This window comes from Polyodon spathula, chromosome 7 (genome assembly GCF_017654505.1).
Source record: "Polyodon spathula isolate WHYD16114869_AA chromosome 7, ASM1765450v1, whole genome shotgun sequence".
NCBI lineage: Eukaryota > Metazoa > Chordata > Actinopteri > Acipenseriformes > Polyodontidae > Polyodon > Polyodon spathula.
In genome coordinates, this window is record NC_054540.1 from 6,530,399 (window position 1) to 6,550,560 (window position 20,162).

Consider the following 20,162-nt stretch of genomic DNA (forward strand, 5'->3'; position numbering starts at 1 on the left):
TGGATAAGGCAACCCAAGGGAAGCATACAGATGTTGAAGTGAAGAAGCCCGAGAACAGACCCTTGGGGCACACTGCACGTGACAGGATTTCTGTCAGCACTGCATCCACCATAGAAAACAGACTGCATGAGTCCAGACAGGTAAGAAGACAGCCAGGAGAGACAGGTTCCAGATCCCAGCACACTTCTGAAGGCGGTCAAGAAGAATGGCATGATCTGTGGTATCAAAAGCAGCAGTTCAGTCAAGGAGGACAAGGATAGAGGGAGCAGCAGCATCAGCATTGAGAAGGAGATCATTTACAATCTGGAGCAGAGCAGTTTCGGTACTGTGAATTATAAGAAACTTCAGCAACAGAAAGACACACACAGTGCCAATGCAGAATATAGAATAGCTGTCTGAAGATACAGGCTTCTGAGCACAATGATTATAAAAAATGATAACTGATGGTTTATTCGCAGATAGTCAAAATTCCTCATTATAGTTTGCATCAAGTATGCCCAATAAACACAGATGACTGATTTTGAAACTAATCTTGACAAACACTTGAGAACATCTCAAGTATATAAAATAGGCAATTTTTAGAAAGCCGGCTCAGATGTTTTCGTGGTTACAGGCAGCATTTTCAATTTAAAAATAGTATTTGTACTTCCATTGATGATCGAGAAACAGGTGGTGAAAATGACATATAAGAAGAAAACCACAGGAGCAGGAAATGATACGCATTATCAGCCAAAGGGGAAATCACTTCATGTGGTTTCCCAGAGCAAGACTTGTTTTAACACATTTTTCAAAATGATTTATAGCAAATAGTTCAACACTTCTATTTTCTGTGAAACATTTTGATACTCTCCATTATTTAATGAATAAAATGTGATCAGACTATTTTTAAAGAATTGCAAGAGCAGTCTAGACCAGTTTAATGACTCTTAAACTGTATTTTATTCATAAACAGACTGCATGCCTTATGATTGAGTGTGAATGTTTGTGAATTACTTTTTTTTAATAATAAGTACAATTAATCTCACTTAGCACTACAGCTCCTGCTAAACCTTTTCCCTTCAAAGTAGCTGAAGAATAATTATACAGTATGATGGGAACTAATAATATGCAACTACCACACAATACAGCCTTCATCGAGAGGCTCATTTAAAAAAAAAAAAAAAAAAAAAAAAAAAAAAAACTAGATTTAGCTTGAACATGTAATGATCGTCAGGTACCCTTCCACTGAGAAAACAGTACCAAAATGTTCATAAAGGATCGCATACATAATTGGAGAAAAAAACGATTAACTTTATTAAACCAATAACTTTTTTACTTGTCAGAAATGCTTATAGCTGATATGGAAAGTGCCAGATATCTGAATGGACTAATATCACTGAATTATCCCTGTCTCTATTTGTTGCTGTTGAAAGATGCTGAGCTCCAGTCAAGCTGACAGGCTGTGATTGGCTGATTCGGCAGTTACGGGTACAGGACTGGTTGCTTTAAGTGCAAAGTATTCATTGGCTGATTTTAGTGGACAATGAAATACATTTGTTTGGTATTTGTTGTCCAATAAATGTGTACTGATCTTTCAATATAGAAAGTCAAAATGAAAAACCTGGTACTTGCGCGGATTGATTTTAAGTTTGATTCACAGTTGACGCAGTGAATTAGAGGCCTGCTAAAGCTGAAAGCTGATGAATAGTTTTTGAATAGAAGTTCCTTTATACTGCAAATTTGGTTTTGTGTTTTGTGTTTTTTTATGTAGAATGAACGTGCTTCCTACATGGCTGAAAGGGATCTCATGTGGTATAGTCTCATCACAATGAGATAAGACGTTTTCTAGTTATTTGTAAATGTGTTAAATGTGATAGACATACTAACTGTATGTACATACAGTAAGTATGTAGACACCTCCACTATGGCCCATCACTGGAGATATGCATTCCCATGGTGGGTGGGGGGGTAATAAAGATACTGAAATTCAGAAAAAATCACAACAAAAAAGAAACACTGTGCAGTAAACTATATCGGAATAAAAAAGCCAAAGGTCACAGATATAGTCTGTGAACTATGTGTTTGTGTGTTAATATGAAATCAATTTTATTTTAAGCACCACTTATTCCTTCCTGCTCAGTGGTTTTCTAGACACTTGAACAGTAACATTGATGGGATCTTTCCTTTTATAGATTGTGCAATGCAAATTGAAATACTCTGTGAAATTACCTCTCCAGGACATGGGACTAGTCAATAACAGCAAGGGAATTAATCATAGGACCTCCACATCCAAAGGGAAAATTCAAACCACTACTAAACTATCATTTAGTGCTTCTCAAAATCTAGACATACCAGAAGTTTTAAGCAGTCCAGCCTGGTGTCTTTCCCGTGTTCCCCATAGCAGACCACGTGAACAGGTGTATTGCCATCATCGTCTTTCTGGTTAAGGTCTGCCCCGTGGTCTATTAGAAACTGACAGAGGTTTCAATTACATTACCATGAGGATGATGTCTTTGGAAAGTACATGCATGTGCAGGAATGTTTTTGCTTCAATGCAGCACTACATATTGAATTACCCAGGTTCAGGAAAAGCTCAGGAGTTTGAATAAAAGCAGATAATACCATTGTAACTTTTCAGAGGATGTGCAATGGGAGCTATTAGATTACTGAAATTGATTTTCCTTTGGGTGGGTTGCAGATCGAAAGAAAACATTCACTCAAAGTGTAGTTACATTAGTGATTTGATCACAAGCAATGAATCAACATATTTTCATTAAAAGGAGACCACTGATAAGGTTTCTCACACCAATAATGAGTAAGAAAATTGGTTTTAAAGCTTTATATGATCTCTCCTTTAAAGAGATTGCAACACACAAAATAATTCCATAGATATTACCGGTCGTGTTATTCACTCCTCAAATAGGGTTGCAAGGTTGCATTTTCATTTTACAATGTGATCTCTGGTAACGTACTATGTTGAAAAAATTCAGTTTGAACATATTTGGCCTTTTACTCATGCCTTCAACACTTTTTCTACCCAATCTAAAATGTTTAATTATTTTCCCTCACTGCAGAAACTCCAAACAACAGCTCTGGAGAACAGAAGGCCAGTGGGCGTCCTCCAGTCCGCAATCGGCTCTTAACGCCTATGAGCTTGAGAGCAGATGTCTTTGAGTTAGCGGCCCCTGGGGGACATGGTCAAGCCTTGCAGGAATCTGCTTCAGGGAGATTTTTTAACATTATTTAAGCAATGCTCAACAACGCGATAGAAGACTCTTTAGAAATTAGGCAAGCAGTGCGTTTGAGTATTCCACTTTTCAGATTTATATTAATTATCACTTTCACAAGTATGAATTATTTTCTTTCTTTCTATTTTACAAGCAATTGTTATAGTTTCAAATAAATGTTGCTCATAACTTTTCATCTAACTTGGCTGTAGTTTGCATTTTGTTTGATTCTTGTTAACATAACCAGGCAAAGTTTCTTTTTTAATTATATCTATATATATATATATATATATATATATATATATATATATATATATATATATATATATATATATATATATATATATATATATATATATATATATATATCTATATATATATATATATATCTATATATATATATATATCTATATATATATATATATATATATATATATATATATATATATATATATATATATATATATATATATATATATATATATATATATATATACTCCTGCTAAAGCCACCTGTGGCTTTTTTAGCACAATTTTCAAGATAATCCATTGCAAAGTTGTAATAATCTTAACTGCTACTGGCAACTTACAGCAAATGAGTTTTATATTGAGAATTATACGAAACACACTAATATTAGGATATTAAACAGACAAGAAATTAATAATTCTGAAAATGTAGATGGTATAAAGTATCCCTTTATGTCCTGGGAAAGTCATATTGTAGTTTGTCAAGTTCAGAACATGATACAAAGCAGGCCAATGCAAGGACAATGGAGACCAACAAATTAATAGCATTCAGACATATTATACAGATGAAGCAGACACAACTACTATCATAGTGAAGCAAAACTGCAGGCGCTGGTTTTTGGACCACAATCCACCATTACACAGAGAGCAATAAATATCACATTGCAATTTTCATAAACGTAACAGAGACCAACTCATTTGAATTCAAATGGCAATTTAGGGTTAAAAATAACTGTGCTAGATCATTTGTAAATTGCTATTTACCTGCACTGTCTCACAATCTCTTGCTCTATGCAAAGCAGTTGCTCCTTTGTAGTCCAGCAAATTAACATCCACTTGCAGTCCCAATAGGGTCTAAAATATGAATGAATAAATAAATGAATGCATCTGTTAAAATGTTATATAGCTTGGGAATTTCTGTGGGTTATTTGGTATTATGCTTACTTGTCAAACACCAATGGTTCCTAAAATATGACCATATTGAGAAAGTTCTTTTTGCAGTCTGAACCTGGCGTCCAGGGTTTGCGTTTTTTCTTTTTCCTTCATGGTATGGCTTGCCTCCTCTTACCAACTCTTCATTTGACCTTTTTAGTGTCCGTGATTTTAAATTGTTTCAAATGACGAAGGGCTTTTTACAGACTTGGTACAATATTAAATGTTTTTTTCTCTTTCAATATTCAGATTACGAAACCGATGTGTGTAATGGCCCTAACAACTATGGACCTCATGCTAAGCAGTGGTAAATGACCTGAAATATTGCATAAGAGAAACCCATACTGCGTGCAAAAAGGAAGGCGTGACCGCTCTATTCACTAATATAATAATATGCACGAATAAGGCGAGCTAAATGATTAACAGCACACGAAGTGCTGCACGCATTACACACACTTTATTTTAGTATATGGGCACTCCAAAGGACAGGTAGTCCGGCTCTCACTTTGTCAGAATGACAGTGACCAAGGAGGCAGCAGCCAGCACCAGCTACATCTTCAGTGGGACTCCATAGGATGTCTTGCTTTGAGACGATCAAAGCGGAGAAACAAAAAATAATTAACAGAAAACAAATATTTGTGCACCTTTATCCCCCTCTGGTTTATTTTGTAGGTACTCTGGTACCCAATGTTGGCTAAATATAAATGGGCTTTTCCATGGCGAAAATGCTATTGTTTTCAGGGCTGAAATAATTCAGCGTAAATCATGTGTTAAAAGAGCACAGCTGTCTCTTAGCCGTTTCGACAATACAACGTCATAATGGAAAAAATACAGTGCATCATGGGATTTTATACAGCACTGTCTATTCCTACAGTACATCTTGCATTGAGAAAGCAGTAATCTTTTGGTAAGTTGCATTTTCATAATCATATTATTATGTACAGTATTACGACACCATATGTTAAACTTGTGCCCTTAATCCACAAAACCAACGAAATACATTCTATGTAGTCTATACTTGACATTGTATTTGTAGTGTTCTGTGGAACACGTGCTCTGGTTTATCCTGGAAAAAATTAAATACAATACCTGAAAGCAGATATACGCGTTTATCATGTTTCCCACACAGCACTACTTGTGGTCTGCTCTATTTATATTGTGATTTACACAGACACTGCCTGGTTTCAATAAGTGGTAAACTTAACACTCACTGAGAGACTTAGGAAAGTTAGCACCTTTAAGTAAATATGTTTTTTTTATATCAAGTCCCTCCCTTGCGGGATTAGGGGAGAGAATTTGAATACATTTCCATGGATTACCATTATCAATTGTATGTAATGACTCGCTCGCAGTATCTTTTTCCACTTGATTCATTTACTTTGCTGCTGGTTAGTGAATATAGCAGGTGTACAAACCACACAGTAACGGGTTTATTGCATGATAAACTGGTTACTGCTGTTTAGTGCATGAGGCCCTATATGTGTTTCTGTTAACCCATGGTGTTCTGACTGAGTGTAGTTCTTTAAAACAGGCTTGGCTGGAACTGAACTGACAGTAAGGCTTTATAACCCCTATGAACCCACTAAGCCACAAGGTCAGTCTACTATTGGTCATTTCAGATACTTCCACAGGAGATATTTAAATATGATCAACCCAGAATACTTACTTTAATGATATCGGTTTCTCCAAAATAAGCTGCTGTGTGTAACAATGTGCTTCCATTTATACATCTGTAGGGAACAGAAAACACAGTAACCTTGTCAACGCTATCAAAAAAAGTCAATCACTGTGCTTGTTAACATAACATGGGACAGGTCCTATTTGCCAAATAATGTATTTCTTTGTGGTTGCCAAACACGGCTGTCTGGGGGGTTTCTTTCATATACAGTAGTACAATCTGCAATCTGTCAGTATGAGTGCTTCTAACTGTTATGCTCCAGTGCTGTGGAATATCCACATGACATCTGTGACACCAAATCAGTAGATGGTTAAATTAATTTAAAATATGTGTTTGAGTGTGGTTGAGCAATATGCTAATGTGTTACTTTTATGCAAGTTTGTGTGATACCAGTAACTTCATATTTGTAATTTTAATCAGCCATAATCTATTACCATAACTAAGCAGATCAAGGTAAATGTTGCAGAAAAGCAGAACACATTTTAGGAACATTGTCACAGTACATGCCTCCTGCAATACCTGCAATTGAGTTGCACTCAAAAGATTTAAATGTGTTTGTTTTTTCAGATGCACAGCATCTCACCAATCTGCAGTGTGTAGCAATAGTACCAATCTTTGACAACAAACAGTCTTTATCAATGCCTTTAGTTGTTACCAATCTAGTAGCTTATCACGATAAGACGCAACTCCAATATATGCCTCCATGGTATCAGAGCCCGTCTATGCCTCCTCTGTCAGAGTGTCTGATTGCATACATTGATTTATTAAGCAGCTGTTGCCTGCTTTTACTATTTCGTTTAATGGCAGGGCTTGAACTTACTGCTGGAACAGGCGGCTCTTTAAGCAAACACGATGCCTCATGTACAGTGTCAACTTCCTAAACAAGTTAATGAAACAACTGAATTCATTTTGATTCAGCTAAGCTTTGCAGTCAGAACTGAATGGAATAATTTAACAGATTTTTTTTACTCCTGTCCAACCCTAATTATTATAAAAACGAAGCACACCAGACAACTAGGATGCGATTTAGCAGCTGTCCCTCAGCCGAACACAAAACGCTCATGTTCATTCAAAAGACTGATCCTCTTTTTAAAGAATTACAAAGCCACATTGTTCATCAATTAGTTTCCATCAACTTTCTGTTATGTCAACCCTAATCCTTTGCAGCTTTGCTCATTACAAATGAAGTGTACCCATTACATTCTCGCTATGTGTAACAACTAGTGCGTTTAAGACAAGAGTCTGCATTGTATTTATTTATTTCCTGACAGTGTTCCCTGGGGAATGTGTATGTGTTTGGAGAACACGTATGGGCTTGGACAGCTGAGAGGTGTAAATGAGGCTGCCTGAGCAGACTGTGCTCCTCCCCTAGATCTTCTCTTTCTCCTTGTCTTTCTGAGCATCATTAAACAGGGGAGAGGCTTAATAATAACAGATTTCTCTATCTCCCTGCCTTCAAAAGACATGCAAATCCATAGTGCAGTATACTGTACCTGTTTACATTTCCTACTGCAAGGCTATCCTCATTACAGCAGTGAAATAAACACAGGGTTGTACATACAAAGTAAATGTATATTCAGTCAATGTTTGATGAAGCAGTAACCATTACTATACGCATATACATACTGTATACGTTGACATCAATGTATGTTTCTGCACAAATGTTATTCAGTCCCTGTATTCTAAGCATGCACATTTAACAGTTTAAGTGTGCAGTATGCAACAGCAGTATTCCAGATTGAAATATAATAGTATTATACACTTTCATCTAGGTGTATTGAAATACAAAATATCTAACCCACGACTAGATCATTTACTGAATAAATGATATGGCATCTTATTCAAACGAACAGTTTATTTTCCAACAGCTTACAGTTTCATTCCCTTAGCACATTAGGGTCCAATTTAACTTTCCAAATCAAAATGTGACAGGGACCCACACATTATTGCTGCAATGATGAACATTACTGGGTTTAGTTTTTTGGCATGATATAAATGAGATTGTGCCAATACCAATTCACAGGTATTATCCAGCTTCATTCTTGTGAACTATTGGACTGTGGTACCCCCAAGACAGCTTTCAAACTGATTATAGGGGGTTCCTGTGTCTCTTGGGGAATCACTTCAGTAGATAGATGGTAATTATAAAAGAATTGCTAAATGTGCGAGGTTCATCATCCAAGTAAAAGATTTTTAAAAAAATTGAGAGTGTGTCAGGTTTCTGTTTTGTTGATATTTTTATGTGCTTTTTCATTATTTAATCATTTTGTTAATTAGTAGTTCGTATTGGACATTGTAAGTAAATTATATCTGACTACAATCATCTAAAAAGACATCTGTAACAAATCAAAAACGAAATTTGCCTCAAGAAAATATCACATGGCATACATTACTTTATACAGACTGATCAATACTATTCAACAAATAAAATTCATAAAAAAGAAATACTTTTAGGGAAGTAAAGTTACTTTAACAGTAACCTGGATATGTGCAACACCCTGGAATGCATGGACACAAAGGTGCTAGATTAATGTGTTCTGGTGTGACTACAATATATATTTTTACATAGAGCCTATTGAAGGAATCGCTTGTTTGGAAGATATCTAGCAGAATTTTGGCTCATTTGATAAAAAAAAAAAAAGAGGGCATGATCAAATCAATATGGGGATAATGTCTCTTTCTAGTATGTTTCCCCAGTGCCTTGTTGCTCTTCCTCCTTTTCAATTAAGTCTGGCTCCTTTCTTTTAATTGGATCAATCACTGTGCATGCTGTATGAAGGTAATATATAACCGAGACCACAGCCTTTACCTTAAGCCTAAATCTGAAGCTGTCGCTGAAACATGAAAAAAGTGTAAATCTTGGCTGAAAAACTGCATCATGGCGCAAAGTCATTTCATGTACTTGAAACAACATGGCTTCAAAGAATTGCAATAGCAACATAATTTCGCTCCCATTTAGATATCCCAACAGATTTCCTTTCTATGTTTGTTTCCATGGTAATCCAATGATTCTTGTGGGGGCTGGTGGTTCCTGATATCAGGTACAATATAAGAGAAAGAATGCCTGCCAAATTCCACTTGCTTTTCAGCAATCAGTTTCAGCTGCAAGTTTTAAAATATTTCTTTCTTCTCAGCGATTAATATATCAGGCAATATAGCGGGCAACTTTCAGACTATCACACCCACAAAACTGTCTTATTTTTCTACAGTCAATTTAAAGCATCCAGAAAAGCAAAATTAATTTCGTGTTATTTTCTGGAATGCTATGTAGCACATCTGGATCATGTATGGCAGTATATGAAGTATACCTGCTGTATGAATGTTGTCAGCAAAATCCATGGAGGAGAAGAGCATGGTGCATTTCTAATCTTTACCAGCTTGTTAACAATTCCTTTAAAAAATACCTTTTATAATGTAAGCTGTATTTCATTGATGGTTTCAATAACAGCATTGACACTAGAATTTTCTGTTCAATTATGTTACATGTAAAAGAATAAAAATAAAATAAAAAAACTAACATGTTTAAACCCAAACCTCCCCGTTTATAAACAAACAAGATGAAAAGGGAACCTGCTGTACTTCTCCTTGGGATCACAGCTCCTTCACCTGCTCTGCACTCGCCATTCGCTTTAGAGTCTGATCATCATACAGGGTTCAATTTCATCAAATGTGTTTTATATACTTTATTTGTTTTGTTTAAAAGTACTTTACCAGGACATTTAAACTTGAGCTTACACTTACCAAACGATCTTCAGTGGCACTGGCACAGCAATTCAATGGTTCCAGAATAATATACTAAAAACCAGCTAAAACAGCAATAGCCATTGGGATAACTGTACAACAGTGATACCATTTTCATTTTTTGACATTACTACACATAATACAAAGGCATGAACAATTACAATCCATTGCAGTATTATAGTATCATAATGTAAAAGCAGGTGATCTGTTTTTTTAGGTGTTTGTTTTTAGGGACTGCTAGTTAGATGGAACAAAACTCCCTTTGAGTACCTCTCGCTTTCAAATTGAGGTCTCATGTAGTCATTCTATGTGACTATTAGTCCAAACACATCTTTCATATAGAATGCATTATCAGCAGTTCTATAATCAGCAATATGACCCACCTTATTAAGGACCAAGCAGCGGGGAGTCATGCTTTACCATCTGCTACTGGGGTTGACCGGAAAGCAATTTGAAAGTGAATTGTTCATAACCCGATAGAAATAAAAACGATTTTAATTGGGCTCCAGTCAGGATTGCAAGCTGGCAGAACTCGATCTCTACAGCTCACATTGATTGAAAAAGTTACATAATGAGCATCAATACCTAGGAACAAAAACATGTAGACAGAGTGGAGGGCTGAAAATTAGCATGGTCAGGGGCATATTGGAGGTTGAATATTGGTAACGATACATACATCTTTGATTTATTACAGTGTGTTGTATTTGTTCCAAAATCCTTTTGTTTACATTGCTAATGTAGTTGGTTGGTTATATCTTTAAAGGGATGTGGAATGATTCAACTCCACCAACTCGATCATAATCTCTCATATCTGCTGGAATAATACAACTTTATAGGAAGTGGCGATGCTTGTTATTTGTTTTCTGTATTGCAATAATAATAATAATAATAATAATAATAATAATAATAATAATAATAATAATAATAACCACAAATGTAAAATGCACATTCACTCATTACAGAATCAGGAGCTCTGCATACCATAACTCATGTAAACTTAATCTGTACAAGTGGCAATATGCCAAAGATTCAAACACAATCTTTATTGAACTCAATATAAAAAAGGTATTCAGCTGATGATAAGCCAGTTAGGCAAGCAGCAGTTGCATGTACAGATGTGTGTATCTCGAACAAGACTGGATTTAAAGCTGAGCAGTATTCTTCCCTTTCAAAATATCTGGAAGAATGCCAGACTAGGGGTCTGGTTAAAATTCTGAATGCGAGGCAGATAATTGCTTCTGCAGGTTTTAAATGTAACGCTATTATTATTACTTGCTTCAAAACCGTCTTTGTTTCCATTTTCTTAAAACTAAAAAACTCTACCAACTAAATGGTTGACAGGTTTATGGTCCACTGAATCAATATAATGGAATTTTGTGTGTTGTTAATAAAAATGCCATACATGAATTCTCAAATTGCTTGTTTACAATAATTGCTGTCTTTTGACATTATTCTATTTATACTGAAAACTGAACACCCTCAAAAATTCTCTGAGGTTATTTGAATAGTAGGTGATTTTGTAGAGGTAATATTAAGATTAGCTTTCTAGCATGTGGTGATCAATGGTACCGATACGGTAACACAATGATAATCCATCGGATATTCAATGGAATGCTCAATCCATTTTACTTGCCCTTGTGCTGCCATTACCCTTTAATACAGTATAATTGCATTGCCATTGTAGTGCATAGGCAATCAATACTCGTATATAAAACTGCTCTATAGTATTCTGTATGTATTGGTTGGACACATTCAAATAATAGGTACAATGGCAAACACAGGGCCGGCCTTAGGGCAATGCAAGCAAGGCAGCAGCCTAGGGCCCCACACCAAAGCATCGAAATAGTCTCACGAGTACGAGCTAGGCCATTGTAAAAGGAAAATAAAATATATAAAGAAATTCAGGTCACGCGGCAACAAGGAGCTCTGCTGCTGCATCTAGACAAACCGGCCAATAAAAATCTGCTTCAGAAAGCAAATGAATCCCATTCAGACTCTTCACAATAATCATCTCCAAAATACAGATTTCTGCTCACCAATGCAACGTTACCACATCTGCCCTTTCTGACTGACAAAGTGGACATCCTCATGTGAGTGTACTTGATCATAAGAAATATTGCGTGGCATAAATTAATATTAAACAGATACGCATATTAAATTTACGTTAAATTTTTATTTGTTACTTTCTATTAAAATTTAAGTCAGATTAACTGTATTTTCAAGAAGTGTGGGGGTGTTGTTTTTTGGGGGGTCGGGGGGGGGGGTGCTGGGTCACAGCCTAGTGCCCCCGTCTAGGACCCCACCTCAGACTAAGGCCTGCCCTGGGCAAACATTCTGCATCTTCAACTATATGTGTGTTCTGTGTTTGTTATGCCGATAAATACCTGTACTGAATGACAATACAAGTGATTGAGCTTATAGAGGTGTGGCATGACAAGCCTATAATCTTAGTAAGTGCTCAGCTGTGAAACAACAAACAGCTGTCAGAAGCAACCTTTGAATCTGCTTGGCAGACGGTCCGAAACCTTGTCATGGGTAGCTACAGTACACGATAGGTTGGAAATGGTTGACAATTCAGGGACTGTTTACAAGAGAATCCTAGAGCACCACAGGTGTTGCACACAAAGCATAGCAGAGTGTCATATTTGCAAGGGATGCAATGTCTCTCATCAACTTTGCAAACCCATTTTATGTGTCATGTTTAGGTAATAAGAGTGATGTAAAACTTCCATAAAGTCCCCACTTCCCTGCTTACCATAGGTATAAAAAGGTGTCTTATGTTTAAACTTCAAGTTACTATTAATTTCTTTATTGTAAATCACTGTGGTTTTGTAAGGTATGTTAATTTTATTGTTGTTTGAATTTACTATTATGTTTAAAGGAACAGTTTCTGTCTTTTACCAAATAAAGAAATGTGTTATCACTGGCCACCTACAGTCATTTAATTGTGTGCAAGCCAGGTATGTCCATAATTTATTTAAAAGTAATTTCAGCCAGAAAGCATTATAATATAATCTGAGACGGTCTAATTATATAACCCTGTCTGCACACAAAGCAACTCCAGTAAGGTTGCTGTTAGTTACTGTGGATCCTTGTCCTCCAAATCACCAGCTACACACATGATAAATTAATATCTTGCACATTTGTACCTCCCCAGCTACTATATATCTTATGGTATTTTTAACATTGGTTTCCTTTGGGCAATATGCAAATCTATGTATTTGAAATTTAAATTTATACCTAAATGATTTTTATGGTAAATTGTTACATTTTAAAATAAAATAATTAGACAATCCCAATTTTTTTTTAAAAAAGCAAAATGTAAAATAGACTTGAAGGATTTTACCTGCTTCGAAGACTGGCCATCCCTTCCACGCCTTGAAGGTGCTTCTGGACAATCTCATACAGGATATCTGCCCCTCCATGCATGATCATGGGAACGGCAGAGGACCAAAACGCACTGTACCCTGGTAGGGCATAGAAAGAGAATTCAAAAATTGACCATCAAAGTACTGATATCTTAAGGTCGGGTATTTTTCAATGTTACATCTACTGTAAATGGGAGCAAATGAATTCACTTCTGGGGATTTTGTTCAACAAATTATGCATTGCTGTAATGCCCCAAATACTGAACTAGTGACACCACACCGCTTTGAGACTGTAGCTGGCACTGCTGTGCAGGCTGGCGTGAATCAGGTAACTTGGTCAGGTAGCCTGTAACTTGTAGATAAGCCAAACAATATCGAACTTCCAGTTCATGATAGGAAGGGAGAAAGAGTCGCCAAAATGGGGTCAACATTTTACTAATGTTGGGTGACCCACATTCATTGTCCAGACATTGAAATAGCCCTAAAACCTACAGTACTGCCATTTCAAATTAGTATTATGATTAGTATCCGAGTAGAACTACATTATAGATGTGAAAGCACATTTTCAGCGGGTCTCTGCTTCACCATGTGAAGAGTTAAATGAGACAGAATGTGTACAGCCACATTCACCTCCCAAACCAGTCCTGATCCCTGGCCCCTAAATCACATCAGATGTGTACATAAACACAATGTTCACTGTTAGACATTAGTACGATATTTCAAATTCTATTGCAACTTACGCTGGCAAGTAGACAGGCAAATATTATGTTGGCAAATGTCTAGCGCTATATAAAAAATTACTGTGCACCAAAATGAAAGACTCTTTGATTTGAATGATTTTTGAAAAGCTCAGAGCTTGATTGGCATTCTTTTTTTTTATAATAATAATATGAATATGCTCACAAAGCAATGCAGATTTATGGGCAATGTGCTCTCCCCATTTCTAACAGACATAAAATAAGATTCCTCCAAAGGAACTTACATTTCAAAGAAATATCCCCAGGGACCTCTATAAGTGCAAACAGTATTATAGCTAGAGATGTCACTACTCTGTATGAAAACACATCACCTGCAGCATTGGCTTTCACGCTAATGTATTATAATAAACTGCTTGTTCCTGTTTGTCTTGGCAGGTAGCCAGTGTCTGACAGTCTGACATCTTGAAAGGATTTGCTAAATCTCATTGAAAATTCAACCATGCCAAAATGAAACATACACTGCTACTACATGCTGATATTTTAAACAATATCTCTCTGTATTCATCATGTTTTATTCTATTATTGTTTTTGGTATGAAGATGCTTTAGAAATATATTGTTGAATCCTTATTTCCCAGGAATATACTGTATTGTATTGAAACAAATACAATATATTTCCCTCAATATGAGCTCTATTCTCTCCCAACATTAAATAAATAGTAAGTATCTGCCTTTGCTTAAATGATATTCCCACTCAATAAATCTACAATCACTTCTATCACTGAACCCAGAAACTTAAATGATAATGTAGGATGAGCAAAGCCATTGGTATGTACACTCTATTTGCATGCCAGGACAGAGAAGAACAGGTGCATTACTCTGCAGAAAAACCTATCAAATGATCATTGGAAACAACAGGGCAATTATAACCTGGCGGTGCTTTGTGTATAGAAAAAAAACAAACATGGAGTAGGTATGGAAAGACGTCGAGTCATATGAACATATAACAGGACTGTAGTACGTCTGGTATTTTTTATATCACAGTTACTCATTAGATAGCTGATGTAAATGAATTATTATGGTACGTAATAAATCCTATATAGTGGTCTAGGGGCAATACAATAATGAAAATGATTCAATTAAGGTAGCATATCTGCTTTAGAAAAACTGTTTGACTGACTGAGAAAATCTCTTACCTACAATTAAGCAGAGACTATTCAAAGGATCATTACAAAATATTACGGCCCTTGCTTAAAGTCTAATGAAATGTGGCCCTGCAAAAACACTTAAGAAGAAGAAAGGAACAGCAGTGCTTTACCTAGCAAGTACTCTCTGAGGTGCTCACTGTGAATGGCATCGAGAGGGCCTTGGCCTCTGCAGTCCTTAGCATGGAAGTCACATCCCCATTCAATTAACAGCTGGTAAACGGAAACAAAGAGACACACGTAGAAATCAGTGATGCAGTTTTCAGGGCAGGCAGCAAATACAAATGAGGAAAGCACACTGTTCAATAGGAAGATTGGAACATGCAGCTTTTGGTTCTGAAAAGTAGAATGGCTTCAAAGTGCGCATGGGTAAATCGCTTCAAGGAGATATTAATCACTTATTTAAAATAAACAACGCTCTCACACTGTTTGTTTAAACCTGTATAAACCAATTTAACGGACTGATGTCTGAGAAAGGCAAAGGTTAACTCTCTTAATCTACATCAACTGCCCCGAAAAACATGGCTTCACAATGAATCTTCAAAATATTGAAGCAATTGATCGACTCAAAGCCAAAATTACTGAATTTCAATGTGCACATCTCACAACCTCTATAAAACTGCCCTATTACAAAGTGAGATCTACATCTGCTGTCATATGGTGTGAACTCCTGATCCCTCAATGGAGATGCCATTACAGAGGGGTTACCATAAGCAACGAACACTTAATTGATATATAGGGTTAGATATATGCTGTTGGAAAATAAAAGGGAAATAGCAGTTACCTTGGTCATAAAAGCTGAGCAATCCTCAAAACAATTAGCTTCTAACTACATGCATATGTGTGTGTGTGTGTCTTTGTGGTTGTGCATATACAGCGTTTACATTTGTTTTCTGTGTACGTGTCTGTAATACAGCTCATGAACAATAATCTGTTACCTAATAAAGGCGTTTTGTTCCTCTGTTTTTATTTTTATCACACATCACACTGCTGAGCAGCATTTAATCTCTCTGCTTTGTTTGGAACAATAGCTGCAGTTACAGGGATGTGACAGTAAGCAATTCATTTCATCCCCCAAACTTTTGTGCTGTGGAAAATTTGCACACTGTGGTTTTTTAAAATGTTATTTAATTTCATTTCATTTCTGGAAAAATAAACTTACTGCAGGCATTAAACATGTGATCTGGCACTAGACCTACTGAAACACATTAAGCCTCAACAAACCAGTACTGTGAAAGTGGTGTCATTTAGAACTGACACTGCTATGTATAACCATGACACATATATATATATATTTTTGGATCATTTATTTTTCTTTCTTTAACGATAATTTTAAAAAACTGATTAGCCATTGTACTGTACATATGTCTGCTTTATTCAGTGCTGAATACTTCAGAAGTCTGATGGTTTAAAACTGATTGATATGTGTTTAATTGTGCTGTCTGCATTGGACACCACTGAAATAGAAAGCTGTATGTTTAGCCGAAGCAAAACTCAAAAAAAAAAAAAAAAAAAAAAAAGCATCATGATTTCCCCCAACATTGAAGATGTTTAGAGTAGTATAATAGCTTAGATTTGGTAGTGTATTATTTTACAAGATTATTTTTTACATTTGATACATGCTTTTCTAATTGGAGCTAATTAGAGTATCCTGCACATACTAGACACATAGAGTACCCTGAACATACTATACACAGAGTACCCTGCAAATACTGTACACAGAGTATCCTGCACATACTGTACACACAAAGTACCCTGCATATACTGTACACAGAGTGCCCATGTACAATTTTATCTTGCTTTAAATAAAAAAGAAACTCAGATTCTGCTCTATTCAGGTTCAATTTTCAGCCCCCAAAAATCACCAGGCCTTCCAACACATGAAGAGTAATAAAACAAAGGTCTTTGGTAATGTGAATACATGCCCCACCTGGCACACACTGCGATGCTGGCCTGCAGCAGCGAAGAAGCATGGTGTGCATCCATTCTTGTTTCTCACATTCAGAGAGGCACCATTCTCCAGAAGCAGCAACGTTGTCTCCTATAGGAAGAGGAGACACTGCGTATTACAATACTTTGGGCACTTTTATAATACCACTGTATTACCCCTACAAAACCGTATTAAATCACTGTACAGCTATGGCCAAAAAGTTTGCATCACCTAGAATTTTAAGATTGAGGCGTTAAATTTATATTATATATATATATATATATATATATATATATATATATATATATATATATATATATATATATATATATATATATATATATATATATATTCATTTCATTGAGTTACAGGAAAACAGTTCTATCTAGGGTTCCTGTGACATCATAAATTACGAGACCAAAGGTCCAATAATTTATAAACTGTCACAGAAACCTGAGATGGAATTGTTTACCTGTAACTCACTGAAGAGACCCACCTGTTATTTTTTTTTATAACACATGGATACCCTTGTGATGTTACTGTTAAAGAAGACGAGGTTCAGCAGTACAGTTGGGTTTTTTTTAAACCTAGTGTTTCAATGCTGTACATACGTTCTATGTTTTGTTGATCATTAATTAACATTTCTGTACTGTGGGTGTTGTTGAGTGACTAAAAATGAGACATTTTGTGTTTGACTTGAAAGTGATCGTCTCAAGGAGTCGAATGGGTCAAAGTTCAAATATATTTTCCTCTAGGGGAATTATCACTTTTTGACATCACTACTGTGGTATTTTCTATTTTCAAATGGCTCAGGATGCAAATATAGCCCATCCATGTATGTATGTATGCATATACAGTACTGTGCAAAAGTTTTAGGCAGGTGTGAAAAAATGCTGTAAAGTAAGAATGCTTTCAAAAATAGACATGTTAATAGATTATATTTATCAATTAACTAAATGCAAAGTGAGTGAACAGAAGAAAAATCAAAATCAAATCCATATTTGGTGTGACCACCCTTTGCCTTCAAAACAGCATCAGTTCTTCTAGGTACACTTGCACATAGTCAGGTGTATGATTAAACAATTATACCAAACAGGTGCTAATGATCATCAATTCAATAGGTAGGTTGAAACACAATCATTAACTGAAACAGAAACAGCTGTGTAGGAGGAATAAAACTGGGTGAGGAACAGCCAAACTCAGCTAACAAGGTGAGGTTGCTGAAGACAGTTTACTGTCAAAAGTCATACACCATGGCAAGACTGAGCACAACAAGACACAAGGTAGTTATACTGCATCAGCAAGGTCTCTCCCAGGCAGAAATTTCAAGGCAGACAGGGGTTTCCAGATGTGCCGTCCAAGCTCTTTTGAAAAAGCACAAAGAAACGGGCAACGCTGAGGACCGTAGACACAGTGGTCGGCCAAGGAAACTTACTGCAGCAGATGAAAGAAACATCACACTTACTTCCCTTAGCAATCGGAAGATGTCCAGCAATGCCATCAGCTCAGAATTGGCAGAAAACAGTGGGACCCTGGTACACCCATCTACTGTCCGGAAAAGTCTGGTCAGAAGTGGCCTTCATGGAAGACTTGCTGCCAAAAAGCCATACCTCCGACGTGGAAACAAGGCCAAGCGACTCAACTATGCATGAAAACAGAGGAACTGGGGTGCAGAAAAATGGCAGCAGGTGCTCTGGACTGACGAGTCAAAATTTGAAATATTTGGCTGTAGCAGAAGGCAGTTTGTTCGCCGAAGGGCTGGACAGCGGTACACGAATGAGTGTCTACAGGCAACAGTGAAGCATGGTGGAGGTTCCTTGCAAGTTTGGGGCTGCATATCTCCAAATGGAGTTGGGGATTTGGTCAGAATTAATGGTCTCCTCAATGCTGAGAAGTACAGGCAGATACTTATCCATCATGCAATACCATCAGGGAGGCAAATGACTGGCCCCAAATTTATTCTGCAGCATGACAACGACCCCAAACATACAGTGAAAGTCATTAAGAACTATCTTCAGCATAAAGAAGAACAAGGAGTCCTGGAAGTGATGGTATGGCCCCCACAGAGCCCTAATCTCAACATCATTGAGTCTGTCTGGGATTACATGAAGAGAGAGAAGCAACTGAGGCTGCCTAAATCCACAGAAGAACTGTGGTTGGTTCTCCAAAATGTTTGGGCCAACCTACCTGCCGAGTTCCTTCAAAAACTGTGTGCAAGTGTGCCTAGAAGAATTGATGCTGTTTTGAAGGCAAAGCGTGGTCACATCAAATATTGATTTGATGTAGATTTTTCTTCTGTTCACTCACTTTGCATTTTGTTAATTGATAAATATAAACTATTAACATGTCTATTTTTGAAAGCATTCTTACATTACAGCATTTTTTCACACCTGCCTAAAACTTTTGCACAGTACTGTATGTATATATACCTCTCGGTTCCCAGCAAGCGAAAAGCCCCCATTTTCAAGTGTACTTAACTATATACTGTAGTTGTGCAAATGTCAAAAAATGAACATGAGAAACACAAAGTACCCAAACATAGAACTGTTTACTTCACGTGTGTGTAAAACAAAACAAAAAAAAGAGTAGGCTTAAACAGTACCACACAACAATTGCCCTTACAATGAGTAAAGCAAACATACAAAAGATGTGTTGTGCTTGCAATCAATTCTAAAGAACACAATTTTAAAATAAGAAATTGTCCAACGTTGTCTGCTTCTTACAATGTATCACCTCCTGCTTTCGTAGCCAGTTTCAAAGCTACAATTCTGCCTCAGTCCGCCAGAAATACGCAGTTGCGAAGTCAGTGTGTTATAAAAGCTGCATGAAGTATGTGCATAAATCATGTAAGTGCGCTCTGTAGCACTGGCAACTAGTAATAAAGCTGTCAATAAGCAGCGTGCAGTTGCTAATATCAGAATTCCATTAACATTAAAGTCTATGGGATGGGATTGGTTCCTGGGAAAATGTTGTTAATAACCCAAAGTTGCTTTTATCAGGGTTGCTAATAATTGGCATCTACTGAAGCATGGTGGAGTGTGTGTGTATGTGTGTGGCACACACACACACACACACACACACACACACACACACACACACACACACACACACACACAGTGCCGAGAAAAAGTTTGTTAACCCCTTAGGATTTTCACATAT

At 36.6% G+C, this 20,162-nt stretch overlaps 1 protein-coding gene across 1 annotated transcript in view; it reads right to left on the reverse strand.

Moving 5' to 3' along the window:
- The window catches only part of LOC121318997, a 43,137-nt gene that overhangs the window by 5,385 nt on the left and 17,590 nt on the right, over window positions 1-20,162 (reverse strand). Inside the window, exons 15-20 of the mRNA XM_041256234.1 lie at window positions 17,004-17,114; window positions 15,187-15,286; window positions 13,150-13,270; window positions 6,051-6,114; window positions 4,217-4,306; window positions 2,332-2,451 (exon numbers count right to left, since the gene is read on the reverse strand). Of these exons, the coding sequence (XP_041112168.1) occupies window positions 2,332-2,451; window positions 4,217-4,306; window positions 6,051-6,114; window positions 13,150-13,270; window positions 15,187-15,286; window positions 17,004-17,114 (606 nt within the window). The remainder of the gene's footprint in view (window positions 1-2,331; window positions 2,452-4,216; window positions 4,307-6,050; window positions 6,115-13,149; window positions 13,271-15,186; window positions 15,287-17,003; window positions 17,115-20,162) is intronic.